General features: G+C 46.6%; 1 protein-coding gene across 11 annotated transcripts in view; it reads right to left on the bottom strand.

The window, feature by feature from the left end:
* Positions 1–27,975, bottom strand: part of LOC137675752 (vasculin-like) — a 92,443-nt gene that overhangs the window by 46,764 nt on the left and 17,704 nt on the right. For 9 of the 11 annotated variants that reach the window (XM_068421956.1, XM_068421960.1, XM_068421954.1 and 6 more), the window contains one exon: positions 21,200–21,319. In XM_068421956.1, coding sequence (XP_068278057.1) covers positions 21,200–21,252 — 53 coding nt within the window. In that variant the 5' untranslated portion in view covers positions 21,253–21,319. Of the gene's footprint in view, positions 1–21,199; positions 21,320–25,224; positions 26,484–27,975 lie in introns of those variants that run through there. The other 2 variants (XM_068421957.1, XM_068421963.1) reach the window with 1 other exon arrangement.

Here is a 27,975-nt window from a genome sequence, read left to right as displayed (position 1 = left end):
GCTTTAGATATGCGGGCGATTTAAACGCGGTGAAACCAGAACAAACAGCTGACAGCGGCGGCAGCAGCGAAAAGCGGCGGCAGCAGCGAAAGCGGCGGCAGCGACTTGAGGTTAGTGCGGGGGCGAGGGCGACATCGGGCTTAACCGGGCGGTTTTTCGTACTCTGGGCCCCCCCTGAGCCCCCCGCGAGCATCAGCCCCGAGCTGCTTCCCTCTGACCCCGGACCCGGAGGTTCCCGGCAACGAATCAGGAGAGGAGGGGGCGTAGCCGGAGGCACCGCGGGCGATTTAAACGCTCCACCCCCTGTTATCGTTGATAAAGAGCCCCCTGGAGGACAGGGGCTAGTCCCTGCCCAGACGGGAGAGACTCAGCAGTGCCTGGGTGAGTCAGCAGTGACTGGTTGTGTCCCAGGGCAGGAGAGGCTCCTCCAGGGCAGGAGAGGCTCCTCCAGGGCAGGAGAGGCTGCAGTCGTTTGCAGCACGTTGGGGAGGGCGCTGACTCCCTCCCAGTGCACAAGGCGAGGAAGGTGCCAAGGAGCTGTGAACCAGGGGTGGCACCAACAGGTATTTCCCAGTTCAGTGAAAGAACAATGGTATCTACCCGGTGGAAGAAGACCAAAATGGATGTGGGAACCCAGACAGAGCTCCCACGGAAGGAGGCGATGGTGCAGGTTGCGGCCTGCAGGGAATGCTACAGCGTCTCTGTGGTGACAGGGGGCTGTGTGCGCTGTGAGCAAGTAGAAGATCTGCTTGGCCGACCGGCACAGCTGCAAAGCCAGGTTGAAAGACTTCAAGCCGAAGTAGAAAGGCTTAGGAGCATTCGGGAGGCTGAAATGGAGATAGACTGGTGGAGCCAGGCTCTGCCCTCCCTGCAACAAAAATGGGAGCACCTGCCAGAGAGCTCCCAGGATCGAGGGACCCCTGTACTCTGCCCCTCTCAGGTGGAAAACAATAACCTAGAGGAGAAGAGTGAGTGGAGACAAGTCTATGGCCGTGGCAAAAGGCGAGTGCCCTCCTTGCCTACCTTGCCTCCACAGGTGCCTCTGAGCAATAGATATGAAGCCCTAGTGGAATACAGCCGGTCCAATGGGGATGTGGTGGAGAGGCAACCTATATCAGAGGTCCCACCACAGTCAGAAAAACCTGACGGGCGTATAGCTACCTCCTCCACAAGGAAGAAGAGAAGAGTTTTAGTGGTTGGAGACTCCTTCCTAAAGGGATCTGAGGGCCCAATATGCAGAGCTGACCCCCATCACAGGGAGGTCTGCAGCCTGCCTGGAGCCCGAATCAGGGATATCACCAGGAAACTCCCCAACCTGGTGAAGGCCACAGACTACTACCCCCTGCTCATCTTCCAGACAGGTGGGGAAGAAGCTGCATCCCGTAGTCTGAGGGGGATGAAGAAAGACTACAAGGCCCTAGGACGGTTGGTGAAAGAGTCTGGGGCACAAGTTGTTTTCTCCTCCCTCCTTCCATTTTCAGGTGATGACGTGGGATGGAACAGTAGGATTCTCTCTATTAACGCCTGGCTACGAGACTGGTGCTACAGGCAGGGCTTTGGGTTCTTTGATAATGGCTGGTTTTATAAGACACCAGGCGTGACAGTGATACATGGGAAAGGTTTATGTCGTAGGGGCAAAAGGGTTCTGGGACAGGAATTAGCAGGGCTCATTCGGAGAGCTTTAAACTAGATTCGAAGGGGGATGGGGTGGTAGCTGGGCTTGCACCACTGGGGCAATGCTCTAGTGTTGAGGTAGACCAGGAGGCCCCCCATCCCCCTGGGGTGAAATCAGGGGGTGAATCTGGGATGAAATCGGTGTGCCCAGCTCGCTCCCTGAAATGCCTGTACACCAATGCACGCAGCATGGGGAATAAGCAGGAGGAGTTAGAAATCCGCGTTCGGTTGGGGGGCTATGATCTAGTGGCAATTACAGAGACTTGGTGGGACGCCTCGCATGACTGGAATGTGGTCATGGATGGCTATGTCCTGTTCAGGAAAGACAGGCCGCTAAGGAGAGGTGGTGGAGTTGCTCTTTATGTGAGTGAGCAGCTAGAATGTATTGAGTTCTGTCCAGAGGCAGATCAGGAGCGAGTTGAGAGTTTGTGGGTGCGAATTAAGGGGCAGGCTGGCAGGGGTGATACTGTTGTGGGTGTCTATTACAGGCCACCAGATCAGGATGAGGAGGGTGATGAGGCCTTCTACAGGCAGCTGAGAGCAGTCTCGCAATTACAGGGCCTGGTTGTTGTGGGGGATTTCAACTACCCTGATATTTGCTGGGAGGCCTACTCAGCCAGCCATCCTCAGTCCAGGAGATTCCTCCAGTGCATTGATGATAACTTTCTGATGCAAATGGTGGATGAGCCAACTAGGAGAGGAGCGCTGCTGGATCTTATCCTCACTAACAAGGAGGGTCTGGTTGAAGAGGTGAAGGTTGAGGGCAGCCTTGGTTGTAGCGACCATGAGATGGTAGAGTTCAGGATCTCATGTGGCAGGAACAGAATAGCTAGCAGAATCACAACCCTGAACTTCAGGAGGGCCAACTTTGGCCTTTTCAAGCAATTGCTAGGGGAAATCCCATGGGACAGGGTACTAGAAGGTAAGGGGGCCCAAGATAGTTGGTTAGCATTCAAGGACTGCTTCTTCCGAGCTCAAGATCAGAGCATCCCAACAGGTAGGAAGTCAAGGAAGGGTACCAGGAGACCTGCATGGTTGAACAGGGAACTGCTGGGCAAACTCAAGTGGAAGAAGAAGGTGTACAGATCGTGGAAGGAGGGGCTGGCCACTTGGGAGGAATATAAGTCTGTTGTCAGAGGATGTAGGGAGGCAACTAGGAAAGCTAAGGCCTCCTTGGAATTAAACCTTGCAAGAGAGGTCAAGGACAACAGAAAGGGCTTCTTCAAATACATTGCAGGTAAAGCCAACACTAGAGGCAATGTAGGCCCACTGATGAATGAGGTGGGGGCCCTGGAGACAGAGGATAAAAAGAAGGCGGAGTTACTGAATGCCTTCTTTGCCTCTGTCTATACTGCTGGAGGCTGTCCTGAAGAGCCCCGGACCCCTGAGGCCCCAGAAGAAGTCAGGATAGAGGAGGAATCTGTCTTGGTAGATGAGGGCTGGGTCAGGGACCAATTAAGCAACCTGGACGTCCATAAATCCATGGGCCCTGATGGGATGCACCTGCGGGTGCTGAGGGAGCTGGCGGAAGTCATTGCTAGGCCACTCTCCATCATCTTTGCTAAGTCGTGGGCAACGGGAGAGGTGCCTGAGGACTGGAGGAAAGCGAATGTCACTCCAGTCTTCAAAAAGGGCAAGAAGGAGGACCCGGGTAACTATAGACCGGTCAGCCTCACCTCCATCCCTGGAAAGGTGATGGAGCAACTTGTTCTTGGTGCTGTCTCTAGGCACATCAAGGATAGGGGGATCATTAGGGGCACTCAGCATGGCTTCACCAACGGGAAGTCTTGCTCAACCAACTTGATAGCCTTTTATGAGGACATAACCCGGTGGATAGATGATGGTAAAGCTGTGGATGTGGTCTATCTCGATTTCAGTAAAGCGTTTGACACAGTCTCCCACAGCATCCTCGCAGCTAAACTGGGGAAGTGTGGTCTGGATGATCGGGTAGTGAGGTGGATTGTGAACTGGCTGAAGGAAAGAAGCCAGAGAGTAGTGGTCAGCGGGACAGAGTCCAGTTGGAGGTCTGTGTCTAGCGGAGTCCCGCAAGGGTCGGTACTGGGACCAGTTCTATTCAATATATTCATTAATGACTTGGATGAGGGATTAGAGTGCGCTGTCAGCAAGTTCGCTGATGACACAAAACTGGGAGGAGTGGCTGACGCGCCGGAAGGCTGTGCAGCCATTCAGAGAGACCTGGACAGGCTGGAGAGTTGGGCGGGGAGAAATTTAATGAAATATAACAAGGGCAAGTGTAGAGTCCTGCATCTGGGCAAGAACAACCCCATGTACCAGTACAAGTTGGGGACAGACCTGTTGGAGACCTGCGTAGGGGAAAGGGACCTGGGGGTCCTAGTGGACAGCAGGATGACCATGAGCCAGCAGTGTGCCCTTGTGGCCAAGAAGGCCAATGGCATCCTGGGGTGTATTAGAAGGGGTGTGGTTAGCAGGTCAAGAGAGGTTCTCCTCCCCCTCTACTCTGCCCTGGTGAGGCCGCACCTGGAATATTGTGTCCAGTTCTGGGCCCCTCAGTTCAAGAAGGACAGGGAACTGCTAGAGAGAGTCCAGCGCAGAGCCACGAAAATGATTAAGGGAGTGGAACATCTCCCTTATGAGGAGAGGCTGAGGGAGCTGGATCTCTTTAGCTTAGAGAAGAGGAGACTGAGGGGTGACCTCATTAATGTTTATAAATATGTAAAGGGCAAGTGTCAAGAGGATGGAGCCAGGCTCTTCTCAGTGACATCCCTTGACAGGACAAGGGGCAATGGGTGCAAGCTGGAGCACAGGAGGTTCCACTTAAATTTGAGGAAAAACTTCTTTACTGTAAGGGTGACTGAACACTGGAACAGGCTGCCCAGAGAGGTTGTGGAGTCTCCTTCTCTGGAGACATTCAAAACCCGCCTGGACGCGTTCCTGTGTGATATGGTCTAGGCAATCCTGCCCCGGCAGGGGGATTGGACTAGATGATCTTTCGAGGTCCCTTCCAATCCCTAACATTCTGTGATGCTCTTACTTAAAGAGCATGGGGTTTGTGGATACCTGAAGGACAGAATTGACCATTGTTGCATACACGTTCTGAATGTGACTCAAGATGTGGAACATTACTTGGACTTATTGGAAAAGGTAGAAAAAAACCCACTCAAAAATTTCAACAAGACATGCAAGAACGTTGGATAGATGAAATCTTCAGTGGACTGGGATGGAATCTGAGTTCATGGGTTAAATCACTGATTAGCACTGCATTAGTCTTGTTAATAATCTCTCTGGCCATTACATTGATCTACTATTGTTTAAAAAAAACAAATAAATAACAAGACTGCCTTTAATCAGATGATTATTCAAGCAGTGGCTAGACAATAAGATGAAATCGATTCCAAGGCTCCCACCAGCATATGATACCTAGAAAATGTAACATAAATGAGTAGAAAATCAAAAGATAAAATAAAATTTGCAAAGTATAAAATTAGAGCAGAACTTAAAGGAACTACTTTATATACTAATAGCAATTTTGGTTTAAGAAGTATAATTAAGGTTTTGATTGTTATATGTATAATAATCATAATATATCTAATCCATAATAGGTGAAAGTATTGAAATGATTTTCAAAACTTTCAAAGGGGGGAAAATGTTGCAAATATTCCGATAAAATAATCAAGATTTGATCATATAGAAGAGTCAGGTTTGAAATAGGTAACCATAGGCACTGTTAAGTTTGAAATAGGTAACCAGAGAAACCTCACAAGGAAGTTACCGGAGTTTTCTGTGTTTTGTTTAAGAAACTAAGGAGACCATCACAGACACCAGTTATGCTGCTTGGAAACACCCTTCTTCTTCCCATCCTGATTTGAATATCAGGGATAGTTCTACTCTACTGATTGGAAAGTAACTAATGATTGTTTTAGAATAAGAATATTGATAAGGTTAAAATTAACCCAACCAATCGTAAAGATTAAATTTAAGAGTGAGCATACTATGCATTTTTATGTAAAAGAACTTATGTAATAGTGACTCAGTGTATAAAAACTGATGGATTTTAATGTTTGGTTGGACACGTATGGTGGAGCTATCCCCCATGTCCCCAACGCTGCAATAAAGAAGTGCCTGCTTCTCTGCTTCATGTAGATGAGTTTTCTTCCCAATTGCTAACAGTTTCCTGGGTCCTCCTTCTCGCCCTTTTTGAAGACTGGAGTGACATTGGCTTTCCTCCAGTCCTCAGGCACCTCTCCTGCTCTTCATGACCTTTAAAAGATGATGAAGAGGGGCTTGGGAATAACACAGAATCACAGAATGGTTTCAGTTGGAAGGGAGAAGAGACCTTAAGGATCATCTAGTTCCAACCACCCTGCCAGGGGCAGGGACACCTTTCCATTAGACGAGGTTGCTCAAAGCCTCATCCAGCCTGGCCTTGAATGCTGCCAGGGAGGGGGCCATCCACAACTTCTCTGGGCAACCTGTTCCAGTGTCTCACCACCCTCACAGGAAAGAATTTCTTCCTAATATCTAATCTAAATCTACCCTCTTTCAGTTTAAAACTGTTCCCCCCTCGTCCTATCACAACATGCCCTTGTAAAAAGTCCCTGTCCAGCTTTCCTGTAGGCCCCCTTCAGGTATTGGAAGGCTGCTAGAAGGTCTCCACAGAGCCTTCTCTTCTCCAGGCTGAACAGTCCCAACTCTCTCACCCTGTCTTTGTAGGAGATGCGCTCCAGCCCTCTCATCATCTTCGTGGCCCTCCTCTGGACTCGCTCCAAAAGCTCCATGTCCTTCTTATGTTGAGGGCCCCAGAGCTGGATGCAGTACTCCAGGTGGGGTCTCACAAGAGCAAAGTAGAGGGGCAGAATCCCCTCCCTCGACCTGCTGACCACGCTTCTTTTGATGCAGCCCAGGATACGGTTGGCCTTCTGGGCTGCAAGCGCACACTGACGGCTCATGTTGAGCTTCTCATCAACCATCACCCCCAAGTCCTTCTCCTCAGGGCTGCTCTCAATCCATTCTCCACCCAGCCTGTATTTGTGCTTGGGATTGCCCCAACCCATGTGCAGGACCTTGCACTTGGCCTTGTTGAACTTCATGCAGTTCACACAGGCCCAGCTCTCAAGCCTGTCAAGGTCCCTCTGGATCACATCCCTTCCCTCCAGCGTGTCGACCACACCACATAGCTTGGCGTTGTTGGCAAACTTGCTGAGGGCGCACTCAATCCCACTGTCCACATCGCCGACAAAGATGTTGAACAGCACCGGTCCCAATACCGACCCCTGAGGAACACCACTCATCACTGGTCTCCACTTGGACATCAAGGTGTTGACTGCAACTCTTTGAGTGCAACCATCCAGCCAATTCCTTATCCATCGAGTGGTCTATCCGTCAAGTCCATGTCTCTCCAATTTAGAGACAAGGATGTCGTGCGGGACAGTGTCAAATGCTTTGCACAAGTCCAGGTAGATGACATCAGTCACTCTTCCCTTATCCACCAACGCTGTAAATCCGTCATAGAAGGCCACCAAATCTGTCAGGCACTATTTGCCCTTAATGAAGCCATGTTGGCTGTCACCAATCACCTCCTTGATTTCCATGTGCGTTAGCATAGTTTCCACTAGAGGCGTCCCTGCCTGTGGCAGTGGGACACCTTTCCACTAGAGGCGTCCCTGCCTGTGGCAGTGGGACACCTTTCCACTAGAGGCGTCCCTGCCTGTGGCAGTGGGACACCTTTCCACTAGAGGCGTCCCTGCCTGTGGCAGTGGGGTTGGAACTAGATGATCTTTAAGGTCCCTTCCAACCGAAGCCATTCTATGACTCTATGCTTCATGCAGAATGGAGCTGGGATGAGGCTATGGTATCAACAACATTTAGACTTGAGAAGGAGAAACTGAACTCTGCCTGGTCGGTCAGTTTTTATTTTATTTAGAGGTACTTTTGCCTTCTTCATCCCATTCTTCCTCTTTGTCTCCATCCCTCTTACCTGCTCTTCTCTTCAGCTGTTTTGTTGATATATGGGAAGCAGAAATAAACATCTGTTCTAGGAAATGGAGAGGACAGGGAGCAGAAGGGCACAACATTTGAGACCTGTCTTGTAAAGGAATGACAGGATAAGCCTTATTCCATAAACTAGGAATTACTACACATTGGGTAGGACCAAAAAGACTTTTCAAGTGTCTAATATCCAAACGTGCTCTATATCACAGAATACGGATCATTGAGGGAGGAGGTAACGCAAGGAAATAAGTTGCATTTCAAACAGTGAAGCACAAAGGCTATAATGGAGAAAGCATACAACTACAGAGTTTTTGGAAGAAATCAAAGAAAGTCTATCTAAAGTCCTTGAGACAAAGATTTACGGAAGAGAACAGGATCCACAACATATGCTTGCAATGAAATTTCCCACAATTCAGGAATGAGGTGACAAATACAACTCACACCCCAGATATATTCAAGTAGTACTGGGGTAGTGCTGGAACTTATTTTTATCCTGCTATATTGACGCTTTAAGTATGCAGGTAAAGCTCTTCCAGCAGATTCTTGAAATACGTGGAGAAAGATTGTTTTGCAATTGTGACACCATATTAAACTAACCTCTGATTGCTTTTCTGATTGAAAATGTATTTAAATTGGAAAAAGTAGATCAAGAGAGTTGAATATCTCAGAAATCAAGTAGAATGAAAACAAAGAGATTGCAGGAACCATCCTGGAACAGATAGGCCTGATGTTCCCAGAAGAGCAACTGACAGTTGCTGATAGACTATACTAAACAAAGAAGCTAGCTAGATCAGTGTAGAAGAAAGATGAATAGAGCAATATAATAAATAAGGACATTCAATGACCTGATGTGGGAATATAACGGAAGATTGGCGAGGAGGATTGTAAACACGCTCAAGTGACTTGCACGTGGGGTATCGAAAAACACATATATCATACTACTAACGGTTGTTTAGTCTTGTGTGCCTGACAAGTAGAACATCTGCAGTTAGATAACAGAGGCCTGTGATAAGACTCAGGGGCACCTAATTGCTGAGGCCAGAGATTCCGGCCCTGCTGCAAGAAGATCAAAGCACTGTGAAAACTACCACCTGCAAGAAATCCTTTATATACAGGCAAAAGCAGCAGGCCCGGAATCTCTCACTCTCTGTCTAGCAGGAACCGAGCTCCGCGGTGTCTGCGTCCCCGCTTGCGTGCCTTTGCCCCGGATGCTGCTTCGGAGATCCCCCGGTTTGCGAGGTAACGGGAATAAATTTGCTCTTTGCATTTTATCCATGGTCTTGTGGCTGTTCCTGCGTTCTGCCTGTGTCGGCTCACACATTTTGGCGTAGTCAGCAGGATCCATGAACAGCCATGTCATGGCTGAAAAAGAAGTCGGCGACTGGGGAGGCCGTGTCGGTGACTCCCCGCATTCCGGGATGGCCCAGTACTGAGGAACGGGCCCCCGTGGCCACTTTCCTGGCTCCGCTGGCTCCGCCAGAAGCATGGTCTGAAATAGATGACGGGGTGGCGATGACCCCCCAGGCAATTGACATGGCTATGCGTGGGTTGCCATGGAAAAGGGCATCAGGTTCTTCTTGCAAATTAGCGGGGAGATTGGGATGGTTGTTAGCTACTGGTCTTAGAGCTTCTCACCATGAAAATGTTGCATTACGGAGTAGAGTGAAGGAAGTAGAGTAGAAGGAAGTCGTGACTTTACAGGATGCAAAGGTGATTGCGCAAGTAGTGATTACTACTCAAGCAGAGCGGTGCTGTGGGTTGCAAGATAAGGTAGAGCGGTTGGTAGTGCGTATTGCTAATAAACGAAGGGATAAATATGGAAAAAGTAAGGTTTCGATTTCTCAAGTTCGTGCTCTCACCACAAAACTGTCATGGGATCCCGAGGCGTGGGATGGAAATATTCAGAGTGAATCCTCAGACTCTGAGATAGAGTTTGAATTTGATCCAGACTTAAAAGGCAAAGAGGTGGTGGAAGCACGACCCCTCATACAAATGATGGGGCAGCAGGAACGAGCGGAAGGGGGAGTGCAGGTCACACGTACTTACACTCGGAAAGAGTTAAGGGAATTCTTAGATATCTATCAGCAGAAGAGCGGGGAAAACATACTGGCATGGATTTTGTGAGCTTGGGACAGTGGAGCTGCATCTATTAATTTATTAGCAGGCGAAAAAGATTTATTGAGCCCTATAGCCCATAATGATCAGATCCAGCAGGGATATGCTCAATTGCAAAGTATCAGGGGTCCTGAGGGGCAAATCATTACTGCACCTACGCTGTATCAGTGGTTGTGTGCAGCAGTTTTAACAGCATATGCAGAACCTGCTGAATTAACGTAGTCCCTTGTACGCTGGTGCACATTGGAGGAAGGTATTAATTTGTTGCGGCAGATGGGGATGGCTCGTGCGTTAGTTACGGGATCTAATCCAGACAGTACACCCGTAACAGAATCACAGAATGTTAGGGATTGGAAGGGACCTCGAAAGATCATCTAGTCCAATCCCCCTGCCGGAGCAGGATTGCCTAGACCACATCACACAGGAACGCGTCCAGGTGGGTTTTGAATGTCTCCAGAGAAGGAGACTCCACAACCTCTCTGGGCAGCCTGTTCCAGTGTTCGGTCACCCTCACCGTAAAGAAGTTTTTCCTCATATTTATGTGGAACCTCCTGTGTTCCAACTTGCACCCATTGCCCCTTGTCCTGTCAAGGGATGTCACTGAGAAGAGCCTGGCTCCATCCTCATGACACTTGCCCTTTACATATTTATAAACATTAATGAGGTCACCCCTCAGTCTCCTCTTCTCCAAGCTAAAGAGACCCAGCTCCCTCAGCCTCTCCTCATAAGGGAGATGTTTCACCCCCTTAATCATCTTCGTGGCTCTGCGCTGGACTCTCTCTAGCAGTTCCCTGTCCTTCTTGAACTGAGGGGCCCAGAACTGGACACAATACTCCAGATGTGGCCTCACCAGGGCAGAGTAGAGGGGGAGGAGAACCTCTCTTGACCTGCTAACCACACCCCTTCTAATACAGCCCAGGATGCCATTGGCCTTCTTGGCCACAAGGGCACACTGCTGGCTCATGGTCATCCTGCTGTCCACTAGGACCCCCAGGTCCCTTTCCCCTACACTGCTCTCCAACAGGTCTGTCCCCAACTTGTACTGGTACATGGGGTTGTTCTTGTCCAGATGCAGGACTCTACACTTGCCCTTGTTATATTTCATTAAGTTTCTCCCCGCCCAACTCTCCAGCCTGTCCAGGTCTCTCTGAATGGCTGCACAGCCTTCCGTTGTGTCAGTCACTCCTCCCAGTTTGGTGTCATCAGCAAACTTGCTGACAGTGCACTCTAATCCCTCATCCAAGTCATTAATGAATATATTGAATAGAACTGGTCCCAGTACCGACCCTTGAGGGACTCCGCTAGACACAGACCTCCAACTGGACTCTGTCCCATTGACCACCACTCTCTGGCTTCTTTCCTTCAGCCAGTTCACAATCCACCTCACTACCCGATCATCCAGACCACACTTCCTCAGTTTAGCTGCGAGGATGCTGTGGGAGACTGTGTCAGACGCTTTACTGAAATCAAGATAGACCACATCCACAGCTTTACCATCATCTATCCACCGGGTTACGTCCTCATAAAAGGCTATCAAGTTGGTTAAGCATGACTTCCCCTTGGCGAAGCCATGCTGAGTGCCCCTAATGATCCCCCTATCCTTGATGTGCCTAGAGACAGCATCAAGGACAAGTTGGTCCATCACCTTTCCGGGGATGGAGGTGAGGCTGACCGGTCTATAGTTACCCGGGTCCTCCTTCTTGCCCTTTTTGAAGACTGGAGTGACATTCGCTTTCCTCCAGTCCTCAGGCACCTCTCCCGTTGCCCACAACTTAGCAAAGATGATGGAGAGTGGCCTAGCAATGACTTCCGCCAGCTCCCTCAGCACCCGCGGGTGCATCCCATCAGGGCCCATGGATTTATGGACGTCCAGGTTGCTTAATTGGTCCCTGACCCAGCCCTCATCTACCAAGACAGATTCCTCCTCTATCCTGACTTCTTCTGGGGCCTCAGGGGTCCGGGGCTCCTCAGGACAGCCTCCAGCAGTATAGACAGAGGCAAAGAAGGCATTCAGTAACTCCGCCTTCTTTTTATCCTCTGTCTCCAGGGCCCCCACCTCATTCATCAGTGGGCCTACATTGCCTCTAGTGTTGGCTTTACCTGCAATGTATTTGAAGAAGCCCTTTCTGTTGTCCTTGACCTCTCTTGCAAGGTTTAATTCCAAGGAGGCCTTAGCTTTCCTAGTTGCCTCCCTACATCCTCTGACAACAGACTTATATTCCTCCCAAGTGGCCAGCCCCTCCTTCCATGATCTGTACACCCTCTTCTTCCACTTGAGTTTGCCCAGCAGTTCCCTGTTTAACCATGCAGGTCTCCTGGTACCCTTCCTTGACTTCCTACCTGCTGGGATGCTCTGATCTTGAGCTCGGAAGAAGCAGTCCTTGAATGCTAACCAACTATCTTGGGCCCCCTTACCTTCTAGTACCCTGTCCCATGGGATTTCCCCTAGCAATTGCTTGAAAAGGCCAAAGTTGGCCCTCCTGAAGTCCAGGGTTGTGATTCTGCTAGCTATTCTGGTCCTGCCACATGAGATCCTGAACTCTACCATCTCATGGTCACTACAACCAAGGCTGCCCTCACCTTCACCTCTTCAACCAGACCCTCCTTGTTAGTGAGGATAAGATCCAGCAGCGCTCCTCTCCTAGTTGGCTCATCCACCATTTGCATCAGAAAGTTATCATCAATGCACTGGAGGAACCTCCTGGACTGAGGATGGCTGGCTGAGTAGGCCTCCCAGCAAATATCAGGGTAGTTGAAATCCCCCATGACAACCAGGCCCTGTAATTGCGAGACTGCTCTCAGCTGCCTGTAGAAGGCCTCATCACCCTCCTCATCCTGATCCGGTGGCCTGTAATAGACACCCACAACAGTATCACCCCTGCCAGCCTGCCCCTTAATTCGCACCCACAAACTCTCAACTCGCTCCTGATCCGCCCCTGGACAGAACTCAATACATTCTAGCTGCTCACTCACATAAAGAGCAACTCCACCACCTCTTCTTAGCGGCCTGTCTTTCCTGAACAGGACATAGCCATCCATGACCACATTCCAGTCATGCGAGGCATCCCACCAAGTCTCTGTAATTGCCACTAGATCATAGCCCCCCGACCGAACACGGATTTCCAACTCCTCCTGTTTATTCCCCATGCTGCATGCATTGGTGTACAGGCATTTCAGGGAGCGAGCTGAGCACACCTATTTCACCCCAGGGGGATGGGAGGCCTCCTGGTCTACCTCAACACTAGAGCGTTGCCCCAGTGGTGCAAGCCCAGCTACTACCCCATCCCCCTTCGAATCTAGTTTAAAGCTCTCCGAATGAGCCCTGCTAATTCCTGTCCCAGAACCCTTTTGCCCCTACGACATAAACCTTTCCCATGTATTAACGTCACGCCTGGTGTCTTATAAAACCAGCCATTATCAAAGAACCCAAAGCCCTGCCTGTAGCACCAGTCTCATAGCCAGGCATTAAGAGAGAATCCTACTATTCCATCCCACGTCATCACCTGAAAATGGAAGGAGGGAGGAGAAAACAACTTGTGCCCCAGACTCTTTCACCAACCGTCCTAGGGCCTTGTAGTCTTTCTTCATCCCCCTCAGACTACGGGATGCAGCTTCTTCCCCACCTGTCTGGAAGATCAGCAGGGGGTAGTAGTCTGTGGCCTTCACCAGGTTGGGGAGCTGCCTGGTGATATCCCTGATTCGGGCTCCAGGCAGGCTGCAGACCTCCCTGTGATGGGGGTCAGCTCTGCATATTGGGCCCTCAGATCCCTTTAGGAAGGAGTCTCCAACCACTAAAACTCTTCTCTTCTTCCTTGTGGAGGAGGTAGCTATACGCCTGTCAGGTTTTTCTGACTGTGGTGGGACCTCTGATATAGGTTGCCTCTCCACCACATCCCCATTGGACCAGCTGTATTCCACTAGGGCTTCATATCTATTGCTCAGAGGCACCTGTGGAGGCAAGGTAGGCATAGGCAAGGAGGGCACTCGCCTTTTGCCACGGCCATAGACTTGCCTCCACTCACTCCTCTCCTCTAGGTTATTGTTTTCCACCTGAGAGGGGCAGAGTACAGGGGTCCCTCGATCCTGGGAGCTCTCCGGCAGGTGCTCCCATTTTTGTTGCAGGGAAGGCAGAGCCTGGCTCTACCAGTCTATCTCCATTTCAGCCTCCCGAATGCTCCTAAGCCTTTCTACTTCGGCTTGAAGCCTTTCAACCTGGCTTTGCAGCTGTGCCGCTCAGTCGAGCGGATCATCTACCTGCTCACAGCACACACAGCCCCCTGTCACCACAGAGACGCTGTAGCATTCCCTGCAGCCTGCGACCTGCACCATCGCCTCCTTCCGTGGGAGCTCTGTCTGGGTTCCCACATCCATTTTGGTCTTCTTCCGCCAGGTAGATACCATTGTTCTTTCACTGAGCTGGGAAATACCTGTTGGTGCCACCCCTGGTTCACAGCTCCTTGGCACCTTCCTCGCCTTGTGCACTGGGAGGGAGTCAGCGCCCTCCCCAACGAGCTGCAAACGGCTGCGGCCTCTCCCGCCCTAGGACACACACAGTCACTGCTGACTCCCCCTCTCCCCTCTGGGCAGGGACTAGTCCCTGTCCTCCAGGAGGCTTTTTATCACCCAATCAACAGGGGGCGGTGCTATGCCCCCTCCTCTCTTGATTCGTTGCCGGGAACATCCGGGTCCGGGGTGGGGGGGGAAGCAGCTCGGGGCTGCTGCTCGGTGGGCCCAGAGTATGAAAACTTCCCGGTTACAGCCCAATGTCGCCCCCGCACTCACCTCAATCGCTGCTGCCGCTGCTGTTGCCGCTGTCCAACGAGAAGTATCAAAATGCAGTTCTTGAGAGGAGCGCCTGCCTCACTAAAGCCCCTCATTATATCGTCAGTGACAAATGCTACGAGTAATATAGGCGCCCTAGCAGATACCTTAAGGGAAATTGGAGCTGTAATTTCAGGGCCATCTATTTGGGTGGTGAATAAAGGAAAGCCGGCAAAAGCAAAGGGGGTTACAGCACGGGTGACAAGAAAACCAATGTGGAATGATGTTGTACAAGCCGGCATTCCACGATCAGAAATAGACGGGATCACAACATCAGAAATGTTTTGCAGATGGCAAAAGTTGGCACTTACGCGAAAAAGCCGACCACCCCTAGCCCCACCACTAACTCCACGCACACCCTCCGCCCTGCCTGCCAGCGAAATGTATGACACTACCTGGCAAATGCCAAAACAGCAGGCATGAAGGTTTGGCAGGTCCCCCAAAATTGCCTCCACAGTAGCCTCCCACCCTGAGGGGGACCAACACCCTTATGTTCCTTTAACTATAAAGTGGCGGTCTGGGGGGGGTTCTATATGTATTAGCTCTGGTGGATACTGGAGCTGAAGTTACTGTATTGCATAGTAATATTGATAATGAAGACGCCACATCACAGATCTGTGGATTGGGGGGAAATCCAACCCCCGCCCTCCGAGCTAAAGTGATTTTAACAATAGGGAATGCTACACCATTTACTGCGACCGTGTTACTTGCCCCGATTAATGAATATATCTTGGGCATTGATGTGTTGGCAGGACGAACAGTTGAAACTTTAAATGGTCGCTTCTGCTTCGGAACTTCGCAGGCAGGGTTTGCTATTCGATCTATAACTGTCTTGCGCGGATTCACGAAGTGGGATCCTGTTGTGCTGCCTGTGCCTGCCAAGGTGATAACCGTGAAACAGTATCGTATCCCGGGGCGGGAGGAGGCAATTACTCAAACCATTCAGGCACTTCAACAAGTGGGAATCGTTAGGGCAACTATGACTGCTTTTAATAATCCTATTTGGCCTGTTCGAAAATCAGATGGCACTTGGAGAATGACTGTAGATTACAGAGAATTAAATAAGGTCACCCCCCCACTTGCAGTTACAGTACCAGACATGGTTACTCTTATAGAAAAAATCAGCAAAAATTTGCAGCCCTGGAAGGTGGTGATAGACCTTGCTAATGCTTTCTTTTCAATAGCCATTGCCTCAGAAAGCCAAGACCAGTTTGCCTTTACCTGGCAACAAAAGCAATATACTTTCCAGGTCCTGCCTCAGGGATACAAACACAGTCCCTCCATCTGTCACCAAATGATAGCAGCTGATGTTGCCCTATAGTCAGGCACTGTTACTGTTTACCACTATACTGATGATCTGTTGATTATGGCAGAGTCACAGCAAGAAATCGCTGCAGCCGCTGAATCGCTGAAAATACACCTACAGGACCGAGGCTGGGCAATTAATCCAAAGAAAATACAGAGTCCTAGTACTACCGTACAATTTTTGGGGATAGTTTGGCATGGACAGGTTAGAGAAATACCAGATAAAGTGCAGCAAACAGTTGAGCGATTTCCTGTACCAACCACAGTGAAACAGTTACAGACCTTCTTGGGACTTTTAGGGTACTGGAGAACTTTTATTCCACATCTGACAGTGTTAATGCACCCTCTGCAGAAATTAACTAAGAAGAAAGTTGTTTGGCAGTGGACCAAGCAGCAACAAGAAGCCTTTAATGCCTGTAAAAATGCTTTGATTGAGCATGCACAATTATATACCCCTAGGCAAGGTTATCCTTTTGAACTAGAAGTAACAATCCTAGATGATATAGTCTCGTGGGGATTGTGGCAAATGACCGGGCCAAAAAAACAGAAGGAACCTGTAGGATTTTGGTCCAAAGCATTACAAGGCTCTGCTATACACTATACCCCGATGGAAAAACAAATCTTGGCTGTAGTTTGGGCACTACAAGAACCTGAAAGAATCACGGGACAAGATAGTGTAACTGTACACACGCCCATACCTATCCATGGCTGAGTCACTGATGATTCTGTTAGGGCCCATGCAGGTGTAGCACAGGCAGCCACACATTGGAAATGGAAGCATTATTTACAGCAACGATTTCTACCAGGAAAACCACATGTAACCACTCCACACGCCACCCTTCTGGGAACAGTATCATTTAATCATATGCCCACACTAGGAGAAACTCTCCCCCTTTGAGATATTCCCACATCTCCTGTGGAAGAGGCTCCCCCTTATGACGAGTTAATAGAAGTGCACAGAAAAGATGCCTGGTTTACCGACAGCAGTGCAACATACACAGCAACTGGACAAAGACAATGGAGAGCAGTTGCATATGCCCCGCTACCAGGAATTATATTATGGCAAACAGGCATACAGGCATCTAGTCAGTGGGCTGAACTGATTGCAGCATCTCTTGCTATCCTGGAAGGGAAGGCACATTACCTATACACTGACAGTTGGGTTGTATACAAAAGTCTCACAATGTGGTTACCCCGCTGGGCCCAGGAAGATTGGCATGTACAAAGATACCCTATATGGGGGGCAGATATCTGGCAACAAATTTGGCAATATGTACAAACGAATCCTTTAAAAGTAAGGCATGTCTCAGCTCATCAGAAGGATGACTCACTTGAGTCGCAAAATAATAGGGAAGTGGATGAGATGACCTCCGCCGAAGTACATGCTCAAGCTGTAAATGCACATATAGCTTGTGGACATCGATCGGCACACACTGCACGTGCATGGGACATTGCTCACAATCAAACCCCTTTGCCATTACATATTTATAAAGCATGTGCACATAATTGTACTACTTGTACGCAGTTACATTTAAGGGCATTACATAGGCCATGGGGAAGGATAAAACTGGGTCAATGGGCCTTGAATACCTGGCAGGTCGATTACATAGGTCCCCTGCCCCTGTCAAGGGGGTGGCAATATGTCTTTACTGCTGTGGATACAGTGTCAGGACTGCTTTTTGCTAAGCCCACCAAATATGCTAATCAACATAACACAACTGAAGCATTAGAACAACTCATCTATCAATACGGACCTCCTCACCAAATACAAAGTGACCAAGGAACACACTTTAGTGGACATAGTGTCCAAGATTGGGCTCAAGGGCTAGGCATAGATTGGATATTCCACATTGCCTACCATCCCCAGGCTAACGGCTTGATTGAAAGAATGAATGGGATGCTGAAGGAACAATTAAAAAAGCTAACCAGTACTAAAACTTTACAACATTGGAGTTCACATCTTACTAAAGCAGTTTTTTTGTTAAACAGCCGCAATATCCATAATCAAACACCCTATGAGCGTATCACAACACCTCCAGTAAAAAAAGTGGTGAGGATTGAGATTCTTCCAGATGGTATCTCTCCCAAAATATTAACTACGGGTGAAATGGAATTATTCACACCAACAGATTGTGCAGTGGGGCCACAACCTATTAGCCTCGATGTGAAGATTCATGTAATAACCCCTGAGAATACCGTATGGTTTTGCACCCCAACTTCTCCTCTTATTTTACATCCTTTGTTGATATCAGATTCTCGAGTTCTTGTATTTCAGGTATCTTCGACGAGTACCTGTACCTTGTCTAGAGGAGATAGCATTGGAACAGTGTTATTGGTGTCGCAAAACCAACATCAAATTGAAGTTCAATCTGAAAAAGCACAAGCCATAGCCCTCCAATCTGTGTGGGCAATTACACCACATCAGGCCACCAAACCTGGGGTAATATTAGCTGAAGGAGCTGGAGCAACAGCGTATGTATTACTGGAAGGAGATGACACTCCTGTTTTCCTCCCCTATCACAGGTTGGCTCGTCGTGCTTTATAGTCTTACACTACAAGCACATGCCCTGGATACATCTCTGCAAACCCTACATGTAAATATCTAGATTTGGTCAGCCTCTACTGTAACTAACTCATCTGCTTTTTATATTAACTGAAGATTAATATCTGATTAATAAAGGCTGCAGATCCTTTAACAGTGTGTTTCATTAGCATGCCAGTAGCTGTATTATACAATTATATTATGCTGAGTGATTGTGATATTCCTGTCTTTCATTTGCTATTTTTTCCAAGTAGGTAACGACTGTATGCCACTGAACATTGCAACACTGATTGTCTGTGGACTGTTTCCTCCTCTAACACCATACACGCAACCTCAACGTCACTGACGAACCAGCCAACACAGAGGACAACATTCAATATCTCCTGGACTTATAGCATCCAATGGAACAATCTACTGATGGTGCCTGGCTGGCTGAGTGGTTTCATTCCCTGACAGGATAACTGGGACACTTGATTTACAGTATTATGCTATAGATATATATGTTTATTCCTTTTCCTATATGCATTTATTGTATGCCTCTGTATATTACTCTGTTCTATACCCAGCAAGCCCAAATGTACACATCCAGCTTTGTACTCCCCAGGAGAAGCGGTCTCTTGAGCAAGGGGGTGGAATGTGGGAATATAACGGAAGATTGGCGAGGAGGATTATAAACACGCTCAAGTGACTCGCACCTGGGGTATCGAAAAACACATATATCATACTACTAACGGTTGTTTAGTCTTGTGTGCCTGACAAGTAGAACATCTGCAGTTAGATAACAGAGGCCTGTGATAAGACTCAGGGACACCTAATTGCTGAGGCCGGAGATTCCGGCCCTGCTGCAAGAAGATCAAAGCACTGTGGAAAACTACCACCTGCTAGAAATCCCTGATATACAGGCAAAAGCAGCAGGCCCGAAACCTCTCACTCTCTAGCAGGAACCGAGCTCCGTGGTGTCAGCGTCCCCACTTGCGTGCCTTTGCCCCGGGTGCTGCTTCGGAGATCCCCCGGTTTGCGAGGTAACGGGAATAAATTTGCTCTTTGCATTTTATCTGTGGTCTTGTGGCTGTTCCTGCGTCCTGCCCGTGTCGGCTCACACACCTAACTTTAAAAATGTATGCGTGTGCGTGTAGACGTATATAAGTAAAGCAACGGGAACACAACTAATACTGACAGCTGACTGTGCATTTAACAATAGCACAAGCCTATTTCCATAAGTTTATAAAGGCTTATAAAGGCTAAACATTTTCCATTGACATGAAAGACAGCAAGAAACTTACATAAATACATTAAAGCAAGGCAATGCCACTCTCATAGCTGCAGATATGGATATTGCATTCAAAAGATTATAATGAAGACAACAGGTCTACAAATAGGGAAATAAAACAGATGACAGGGGTTTGAAATATCCAGTGCTGCCTCTGCTTCTTCATTCACGCAAATTAAGAAACAGTAGGAGGATAAGCCAGAAAAGAAGAAACATTTATGAGATAGACAGCTCAAACCAGGCCAAATAGTCTTAGAGAACCCAAGGTCACTGCTTACATGTAAAGAGCTGAAGGGGGTTGTACCTGCAGGGAGGAGTGGATGGGGCAGGTGACCCAGGATTGACCAGCAAGGTATTCCATCCCATACATGTCATTCTCACTTTCCTGTTTATCACTAACCCACTGCCTCCTGGAGGTGGGGCCCAGGAGGGAGGGGCCCTCCTGTCTCCCACTGATTGGTACCAGCTTTGCCAAATCTCCAGTTAAAAGCCTGCAGGTGTGATGGCAGTGGAGCTATTGCATTTTGCCCTCTGCCCGTGCTGGGGGGAGCTACTGCCTTTTCCCCTCTGCATGTACTGGGGGGAGCAACTCTGCCTGAGGAGGATTTCCAAGCTCTTGATCTTGGTTTTGTACATATTTGTATATATTTGGTTATTTCTATTATTATTGTTATTATATTCTTTTTCATTACTATAGTTTATTAAAACTGTTTTAACTTTCCAACCCATAAGTCTCTCTCCCTTTTCCCTTTCCCTTTCCCTTGGGGGGGGGGAGAGGGTTAACAGAGAGCATCTGCCACCTGGTTAATAGCTGGCCCAGCTTTAAACCGTGACAAGAAGAAACATTTATGAGATAGACATATTCAAGACTTCCTAGAATACTTACAAATTCTAACGATTCAGAGATTGCTATTTCTTGTTTTCAAGCTGTCCCATTGTATAAAGTGAGTAACAGTAGTCTAGATGAAACAACCACAGGGAGAATGCACAGCTATTTGAAAGTGCCACACACTACCAGTAGTAGCAAGCATCCCACCAGCAACAGAAGAGCCATTTCAGAAGGTCTATTTCAAAAGCATTTTTTTTAATCACTTGGATGATAGAATAACACTTCTGTAAAATGTATAGGGGACAGAGCAAAATCAGAAGCAAGAACATTAAGCACATCCCTCGGTCTCAGTTGTTCTAGCACAAAATACTATAATTCATTTCAAACTCCTGATGAAGGCAATCTTAATCCAACAACAGCTCTGACAATGTGTCCAGGCACGGACTTCTTTCCATGAACTCAGATGCTCAAGCAAAAACCCCTACCGTAGGTACAAGCTTGACAACCAAGGTCCAACTATTTAAATCATAACAGCAAGACTTGCTAGATATCATCTGTTATCACCCTCCACATATTCATAGAGAGATTTGTATTTTTACTATGATTGAGGTTATGACATTTAGACTTCTCTAATAATGAGACTGCCTGTTCAAAAGAACATCAAGGAACATACCTTTGTTGATGATGGCGGAGTAGGAAAATTAAGCCAGGCTGGAGCAAAGTCATGCTGCGCCATTTAGGTCTAGTCTGTCCGAATCAATGAAACAAGGCTTCAGCACCTCATGGCAAGTCCCTGTAATTGGAAAAAAAAAAAAAAAAAACAAACAGTAAATGAGTACTTTTCAGATGCTTATCTTACAAGAGGATTACACTTGTGGTGTTTTGATCATTATTTCCCTCCTGTTTTCCGGTATTTTCTCACACAGATCTGTTTTTAGAATCTAACTAGCCTCACATTTACAGCATCACTTATTACCGAAGTGTCACACTAATTAAATGTATCACAGGTATCATGAAAATACAACTGTAACATTCCCTCCTTTATTTCCTCTTATAAATGGGATGAAGCATCTTGCATAAGGTCTGATCAGAAAGCTGTGGCAAAATTAGCTCGTTGAAATATTTTCTGGTACTATCTAGAATGGATTGCAGGAGCTATTTCATTAACTTCCTAGAAGTAGCTGATTTTTCAAATTAGTCCCTAAAAGTTAATCTTAGAGGCCATATTAAAGTTCCTTAATAAAAGACTAGATGCTCAGGACCACCACAAGCCCCATATTTTCTCTAGATTTAATGGAAACAGTGTTTATGTGTCTAGAAACACTGTCAAAATCCAGTAAAATTCTCTAGTTTGAAAATGGGCAAGAGAAGGTAGTGGCTTAAGATAAAACCCAAGAGTACTTTTTCTACCCCATGCTCTCTCCACAGGTGGGAAAACATCTCTCAGTAACCAAGAGAATGCAACACAAACTATATTACTTGAAGTTGAACAATAGCACAGAAAGGAAAGAGATGAAACTGCCTGAATTATAAGGGTACGTGAATCATGCTCTGCAGCTAGATACTGCAAAATTGTCAACGACTCAAAAGTATCTTAAGTATGATATACACACTATTAGAAATTCAGCTAGTGAAAACATAATTAACATCCACGTGCATTTTACAGGGAGACCCAAATAAACGCATATTCCACATCTCTGCACAACAGAGTGCAGATCTGTTAGTGAACACAGACGCAGTTCACTTTAATCTAAAGCTGCTGTAATTTGAATAAGTTTTAGTAAGAGTTGTGAAATCTGAACTTGATAACTGGAAATTATTGTTGTATTCTAGCCTGAACTGGACTACTGCAGACTTCCAGCGACAGAGGAGAATGTTCCAACTTCTAAAAGGAAGTATAGCAGATTTGTAAGCATTAAACTGCACTACTTAGTTGAGCTGCTGGTTCTTTTTTATGCAGCGAGCTCATACTAAAGTTTTTAGGTACCTCTGATACCAGAGTTAAACTATAAGGTAAGATGCACAAAATCCACTATCATTAAATAGAGACAAGTTTAAAAGTATGTCACCCAAATAACTTGTTATAAATTACTCTACTGAAGTCATCCAACACTCTTCTAAATTAACTTCAAAAGAAATTCCATATAAATTTTCTAAAAGTATCCAATTATGTCAGACTAGTAAAAAAAAAAAATGAAGGAAGTTCTAGAGTCACAGAAATGCCTTCTCTTTCTAACAGGAACCAAGTTCACTTTTACTGATTAATCATGTTCAGCAATGGTATAGAAACAGAAAAGGGTATATATTTATGGATGAACCAATACAAGAGATACTAACTTAAGAAATAGCAAATTAAATGTGAACAGATTACAGCAAGAAAAATATTTTTTTTCTCCTTCCCTCAGATACAGTTCTCATCTCCAAGCAAGAGAATGATGAATTTTTTAGAAAGGACCAAGACAGGTATCAATACTGGAAGATCAGCACAACAACAAAATCTTCAGACCAAGGCACTTACAGTCTAAAAAACAAATTGAGATATTAGGTTTATACTGAATAAGAACATAACAAAAGGATCCAAGAAGTATTACAAGTTATGGTTAAATCAGCTATTAGGTATGGGACAACAAAAGCACTAACAATGTGATTTCTTAATAAATTAGCCTTACTGTTTTTAGAAAACTAGTCAAGCTTCCTAACACTACTATTTATCCAACTGCCATGAAAAAAAGTTTATTCTTAACTCACTAACATCCCTACCTTTTATCTTTGCACATAAATCAAGGGCTGAAATGAGACTTGGTGATCACCAACTATCTAAGGCTTGGAAAGGTGTTTTTAACCAAACTTTGTCCACAGCTCACTGATATTTCTTCCCACAAAAATTATTCTAGAAGCAGATTCAAGTCCTCCCCATGTTCTCAGTTCTCCAACTAAAAGCTCCAAAAAGGTTTTTGATAGTGCTGCTGAGTCAGATGAGTCAACTCCTTTCCTCAAAAACAGTATAGTGAAGTGACAAAGAAAGAAGCCTGGGCCAAAACTAAACAATACTGAGAGTGCAAAGTCAGCAGCAGAATATCTGTAAATTTCAACAATCCCATAAAAGAAACTCTTTTAGACCTAATTCTTCCAGCTAATTTTGATAAAAGAACAACAATAACAAAAGCATAGATGTATTTTTAAAACCAATTTAATAGGTTTACAATTAAAGACTACCAAGAAAAGCAACTACCGAAGATCTTGATCTCCACAGCACTGAAGTAAAGAAAACACTTTCTCTCATCTGATTGTACATATTATCGGTCTGGCAATTAGACACAGGAAAATCAAGTATTTTCATTATTAAACTATTTACTCACTAATTTCTAAATGGCACAAATACCGTATCCATAATTAAATTGGGAAACACACAACAGATCAGGAAAGGACAAATATTAATTTTTTTTTTTTTTTAACTACATTTTAGAGTACACAGCCTACCCAGCTTTAAGTTGACAATACCATGTTTTACCGGGCTTCATACATACTCTTATAGATGCTACTTTTCTGATGTTGTCAACAAGTTTGTCCTAGAATGTATTTTAATATAAAAACATTTTCACTACAAGCATGAGCTCTGTTTTGATGATCTAGCAAATATACGATGGCTCTAGGACACTCTTCAGTCTGAGAAAGATATTTTTGGTAAATTGAAAATAGATCACAAAAAGTAAGAATGGGATGTCAAGCAAGACCACTCTGCTGCCACAGACAGGATTTGCTACACTTAAACACTTCATGATCAGCTCAGTTGCCAAACATCAGTTTGATTCTTCGTTGCTTTCCAACTTAAGTTAGACCAACAATGGAGACTATCACTTTCTTCTGCAACATGTCCCAGTATTGAACTACCCTTACATCACTAGAAAGGTTTCTTCTATAAGCTCTGACATAAGTCTTCTTTCCTGCTATTCAAGTCCATTACTTCTTAAGCTATCCCCAGCAGAGACATTTCTGCATTCTGTGTCCCCCAAAGCACTTGCAACCTCTATTCAGATTCATAGTATCTAAAAATTTAATAAGCATACACTCCATTACATGACTGAAGTTATTAACAAAAATACCGAAGAGACTTGATACATCCTTCCAGCTTGACATCAAACAAGACCTGCCTTTACAAAGACTGAAGAGCCACTAAGGCAAATAGGTAACACTGGGTCTTCAGTTAGCCCATACCTAGGGCTAAACAATAACAGTTTTTCTCTCATCTAATATCCCTTCCCCAACCAAGGAAGGAAATTGGGAAAAGGAGGGAGACCCGTGGGTTAAAATTAAACAGATTTAATAAAGAAACCAATATCAATGCTAACACAAAACACACAAAAGTATACTTAGCTACAGAGTTGCAGCAGGTTGTCCAGGAATACCAGTCACCGGCAATGAGGAAAAAGAGAGGCCAGAAGAGAGGAGAGGAAAAACAACCTCACTTCTCCCCAGCAAGCCCTCCCTTTTATAGTGAACTTGATGTTAATGATATAGAATACACCTGTGGGCCAGCCAGGGTCAGCTGCCCTGGATTTAACTGCTAAGGGCCCTGATCACCATGGCTGGCCACAAACTGAAACCAAATCCCAATGAAGCCAGGACAGCATTCCACCCCTTATTCTATACCATCTACATCAAGTCACTACTATTTTCCCCATCTCTCAATATACATACCCATCCACATATACACACAGATAGTCTCTCCAGTCCATGGGCCACCTTTCCAAGAAGTCCATTGAATCAATTCAGTCCAAATCCATGGGTTCCATTTCTCAAAATAGTCTCTCAGGGCAGGAAAAAAAGTTGGTGTGGGACCCACTCAGTTAGGAGCACAAAACCAGGCCTCAATACCTCCAGGTGTCATGGACTGGTGAAGTTGGGCACAGCAAAATGATGTGTTGCATCTTGATCTTGCAGCTGGTGTATCTGGTGTAGCCCATATTCAAGGTCTGGGGTGATTCTTACTATAATAAATGACACTTAGCATCATACAGTTATTGGCTATTCTCACCCAGAATCAAATCTCCTTGGGGTACACATTTAACTTCCCCATCCTCCTGCATCATCCATCACATGCACCCAGGTCCTTGAGCAAAAGCAACTCCACAAGTGGATTTGCCTTTGCTCGAGGCAGGAGTAATCCAAACTGTTTTCCCCAACATATTTCTCACATGAACCACAGGGACTTCATGCCCCTCTACAGTGCGCAACAGCTCAGATTGAGCAGGACCAGCCCGACTGACAGATCCATTGGTATTAACTAGCCAGGTGGCCTTTGCTAAGTGTTCATCCCAGTTTTTGAAAGTCCCATCACCCATTGCTTTCAGTGTCATCTTCAACAGTCCATTACATTGTTCCACTTTCCCAGCAGCTGGTACAGGGTAGGGGATGTGATATATCCATTCAATACCATGCTCTTTAGCCCAGGTGTCTATGAGGCTATTTCAGAAATGAGTCCCCCTGTCTGACTCTCTTCTTTCCGGAGTGCCAGGTCACCCCAAAAATCTGCTTCTCAAGACCCATAATCGTGTTACAGGCAGTGGCATTAGGCACAGGGTACGTTTCCAATCAGCCAGTACTTGCTTCCACCATTGTGAGGACATGGCACTTGCCTTGGCAGGTTCATGGAAGCAAGACTGATTACATCTGTCAGGCCTCTCCATACTTATATTTCAGCCATCATCCTCCATATCACAGGGGTTTTAGTCTTCTGGCTGCTTTAATTAACTCCTTCATAGGCTGCCAGTATCTCTTTTTCAGTTGGAGTATAATTGTTCTCTGATCCTCTGTATCCCCAAATCCAAAATCCCAGGGGTCAAACTCAAGTCTCCCCCAGTGCCTTTGGCAGAGGCTCCAGGTAGGACCGTTCTCCCCAGCTGTGGCATAGAGGACGTTCTTTACTTCTGTTCCCGTCCGGACTGGTCCAAGGGCCACTGCATGGACTATCTCTTGTTTAATTTGCTCAAAAGCCTGTTGTTGCTCAGGGCCCCATTTAAAGTCATTCTTCTTCCGAGTCACTGCATAGAGAGGGCTCACAATCTGACTGTAATGGGGAACTTGCATCCTCCAGAAGCCTACTACACCTAGGAAAGCCTGTGTCTCCTTTTTGTTAGTTGGCAGAGACATGGCTGTTATTTTGTGGATCACATCCATTGGGATCCGACAGCGGTCATCTTGCCACTTGACTCCTAAAAACTGGATCTCTTTTGCAGGTCCCTTGACCTTTCCGTGTTTGATGGCAAAACCAGCTTCTAGAAGGATTCGAATGACTTTTTCCCCTTTCTCAAAAACTTCTCCTGCTGTATCACCCCATACAATGATGTCATCAATATATTGCAGGTGTTCCAGAGCTCCACCCTTCTCCAGTGCAGTCTGGACCAGTACATGGCAAATGGTGGGGCTATGTTTCCATCCCTGGGGCAAATGATTCCGGGTTTATTAGATGCCCTTCCAGGTGAAGGCAAACTGTTGCCTACACTCTCCTGCCAAAGGAATGGAGAAAAACGCATTTGCGATTTCAGTCATGGCATACCACTTGGCTGCCTTTGACTCCAGTTCGTAATGGAGTTCTAACATGTCCGGTACAGGAGCACTCAGCGGTGGTGGGACTTCATTCAGGCCATGATAGTCCACGGTTAGTCTCCATTCCCCACTGGACTTTCGCACTGGCCATATGGGACAGTTAAAGGGGGAGCACGTTTTGCTTATTACTCCTTGGCTCTCCAGTTGACGGGTCAGCTCATGGATGGGGATCAGTGAGTCTCTATTAGTACAATATTGCCGTCAGTGGACTGTTGTAGTAGCAATGCGCACCTTTTGCACCTCAACCCTCAGCAGCCCAACGATAGAAGGGTCCTCTGATGGACCAGGCAGGGTAGACAGCTGTCTAATTTCTTCCGTCTCCACAGCCCCTACACCAAATGCCCACCAGTACCCCCTCAGGTCCTTGAAATACCCTCTCCTCAGGGAATCTATACCAAGAATGCATGGGGCATCTGGGCCAGTCACAATACAGTGCATCTGCTACTCAGTCCCAGTCAGACTCACTTCAGCTTCCAATACAGTCAGCTCTTGGGAGCCCCTGGTCACACCAGAGATACAAATCCATTCTGTCCCTTTATAGTTTTATGGTATTATGGTGCATTGTGCACCAGTGTCCACTAGAGCCTGGCCATTGAATCCACACAGTCCAAAATACACAGTTGTCCCTATCCTCCACCTGGCTGGAGGCAGGGCCCCTCTAATCCTGAACATAGTGTTCGATATCGACATCTTGGTTCGAACACCTCACATAGATTTGATCCCCATTATTCACGTCTGGTAAATAGGGATATGAAGCCCATCTACGCTGTCTGGAGAGCTTCCCATTGGAAACTGGAGCAACAAATCTCCTGGAAGAAGCCCCATTCCTAATCGGTTCACCTT

The sequence above is a fragment of the Nyctibius grandis genome, chromosome W (assembly GCF_013368605.1).
Source record: "Nyctibius grandis isolate bNycGra1 chromosome W, bNycGra1.pri, whole genome shotgun sequence".
In the NCBI taxonomy this organism is placed as follows: Eukaryota; Metazoa; Chordata; class Aves; order Nyctibiiformes; family Nyctibiidae; genus Nyctibius; species Nyctibius grandis.
The sequence above is the reverse complement of the archived record's forward strand: the minus strand, read 5'-3'. Positions and strand labels throughout refer to the sequence as shown.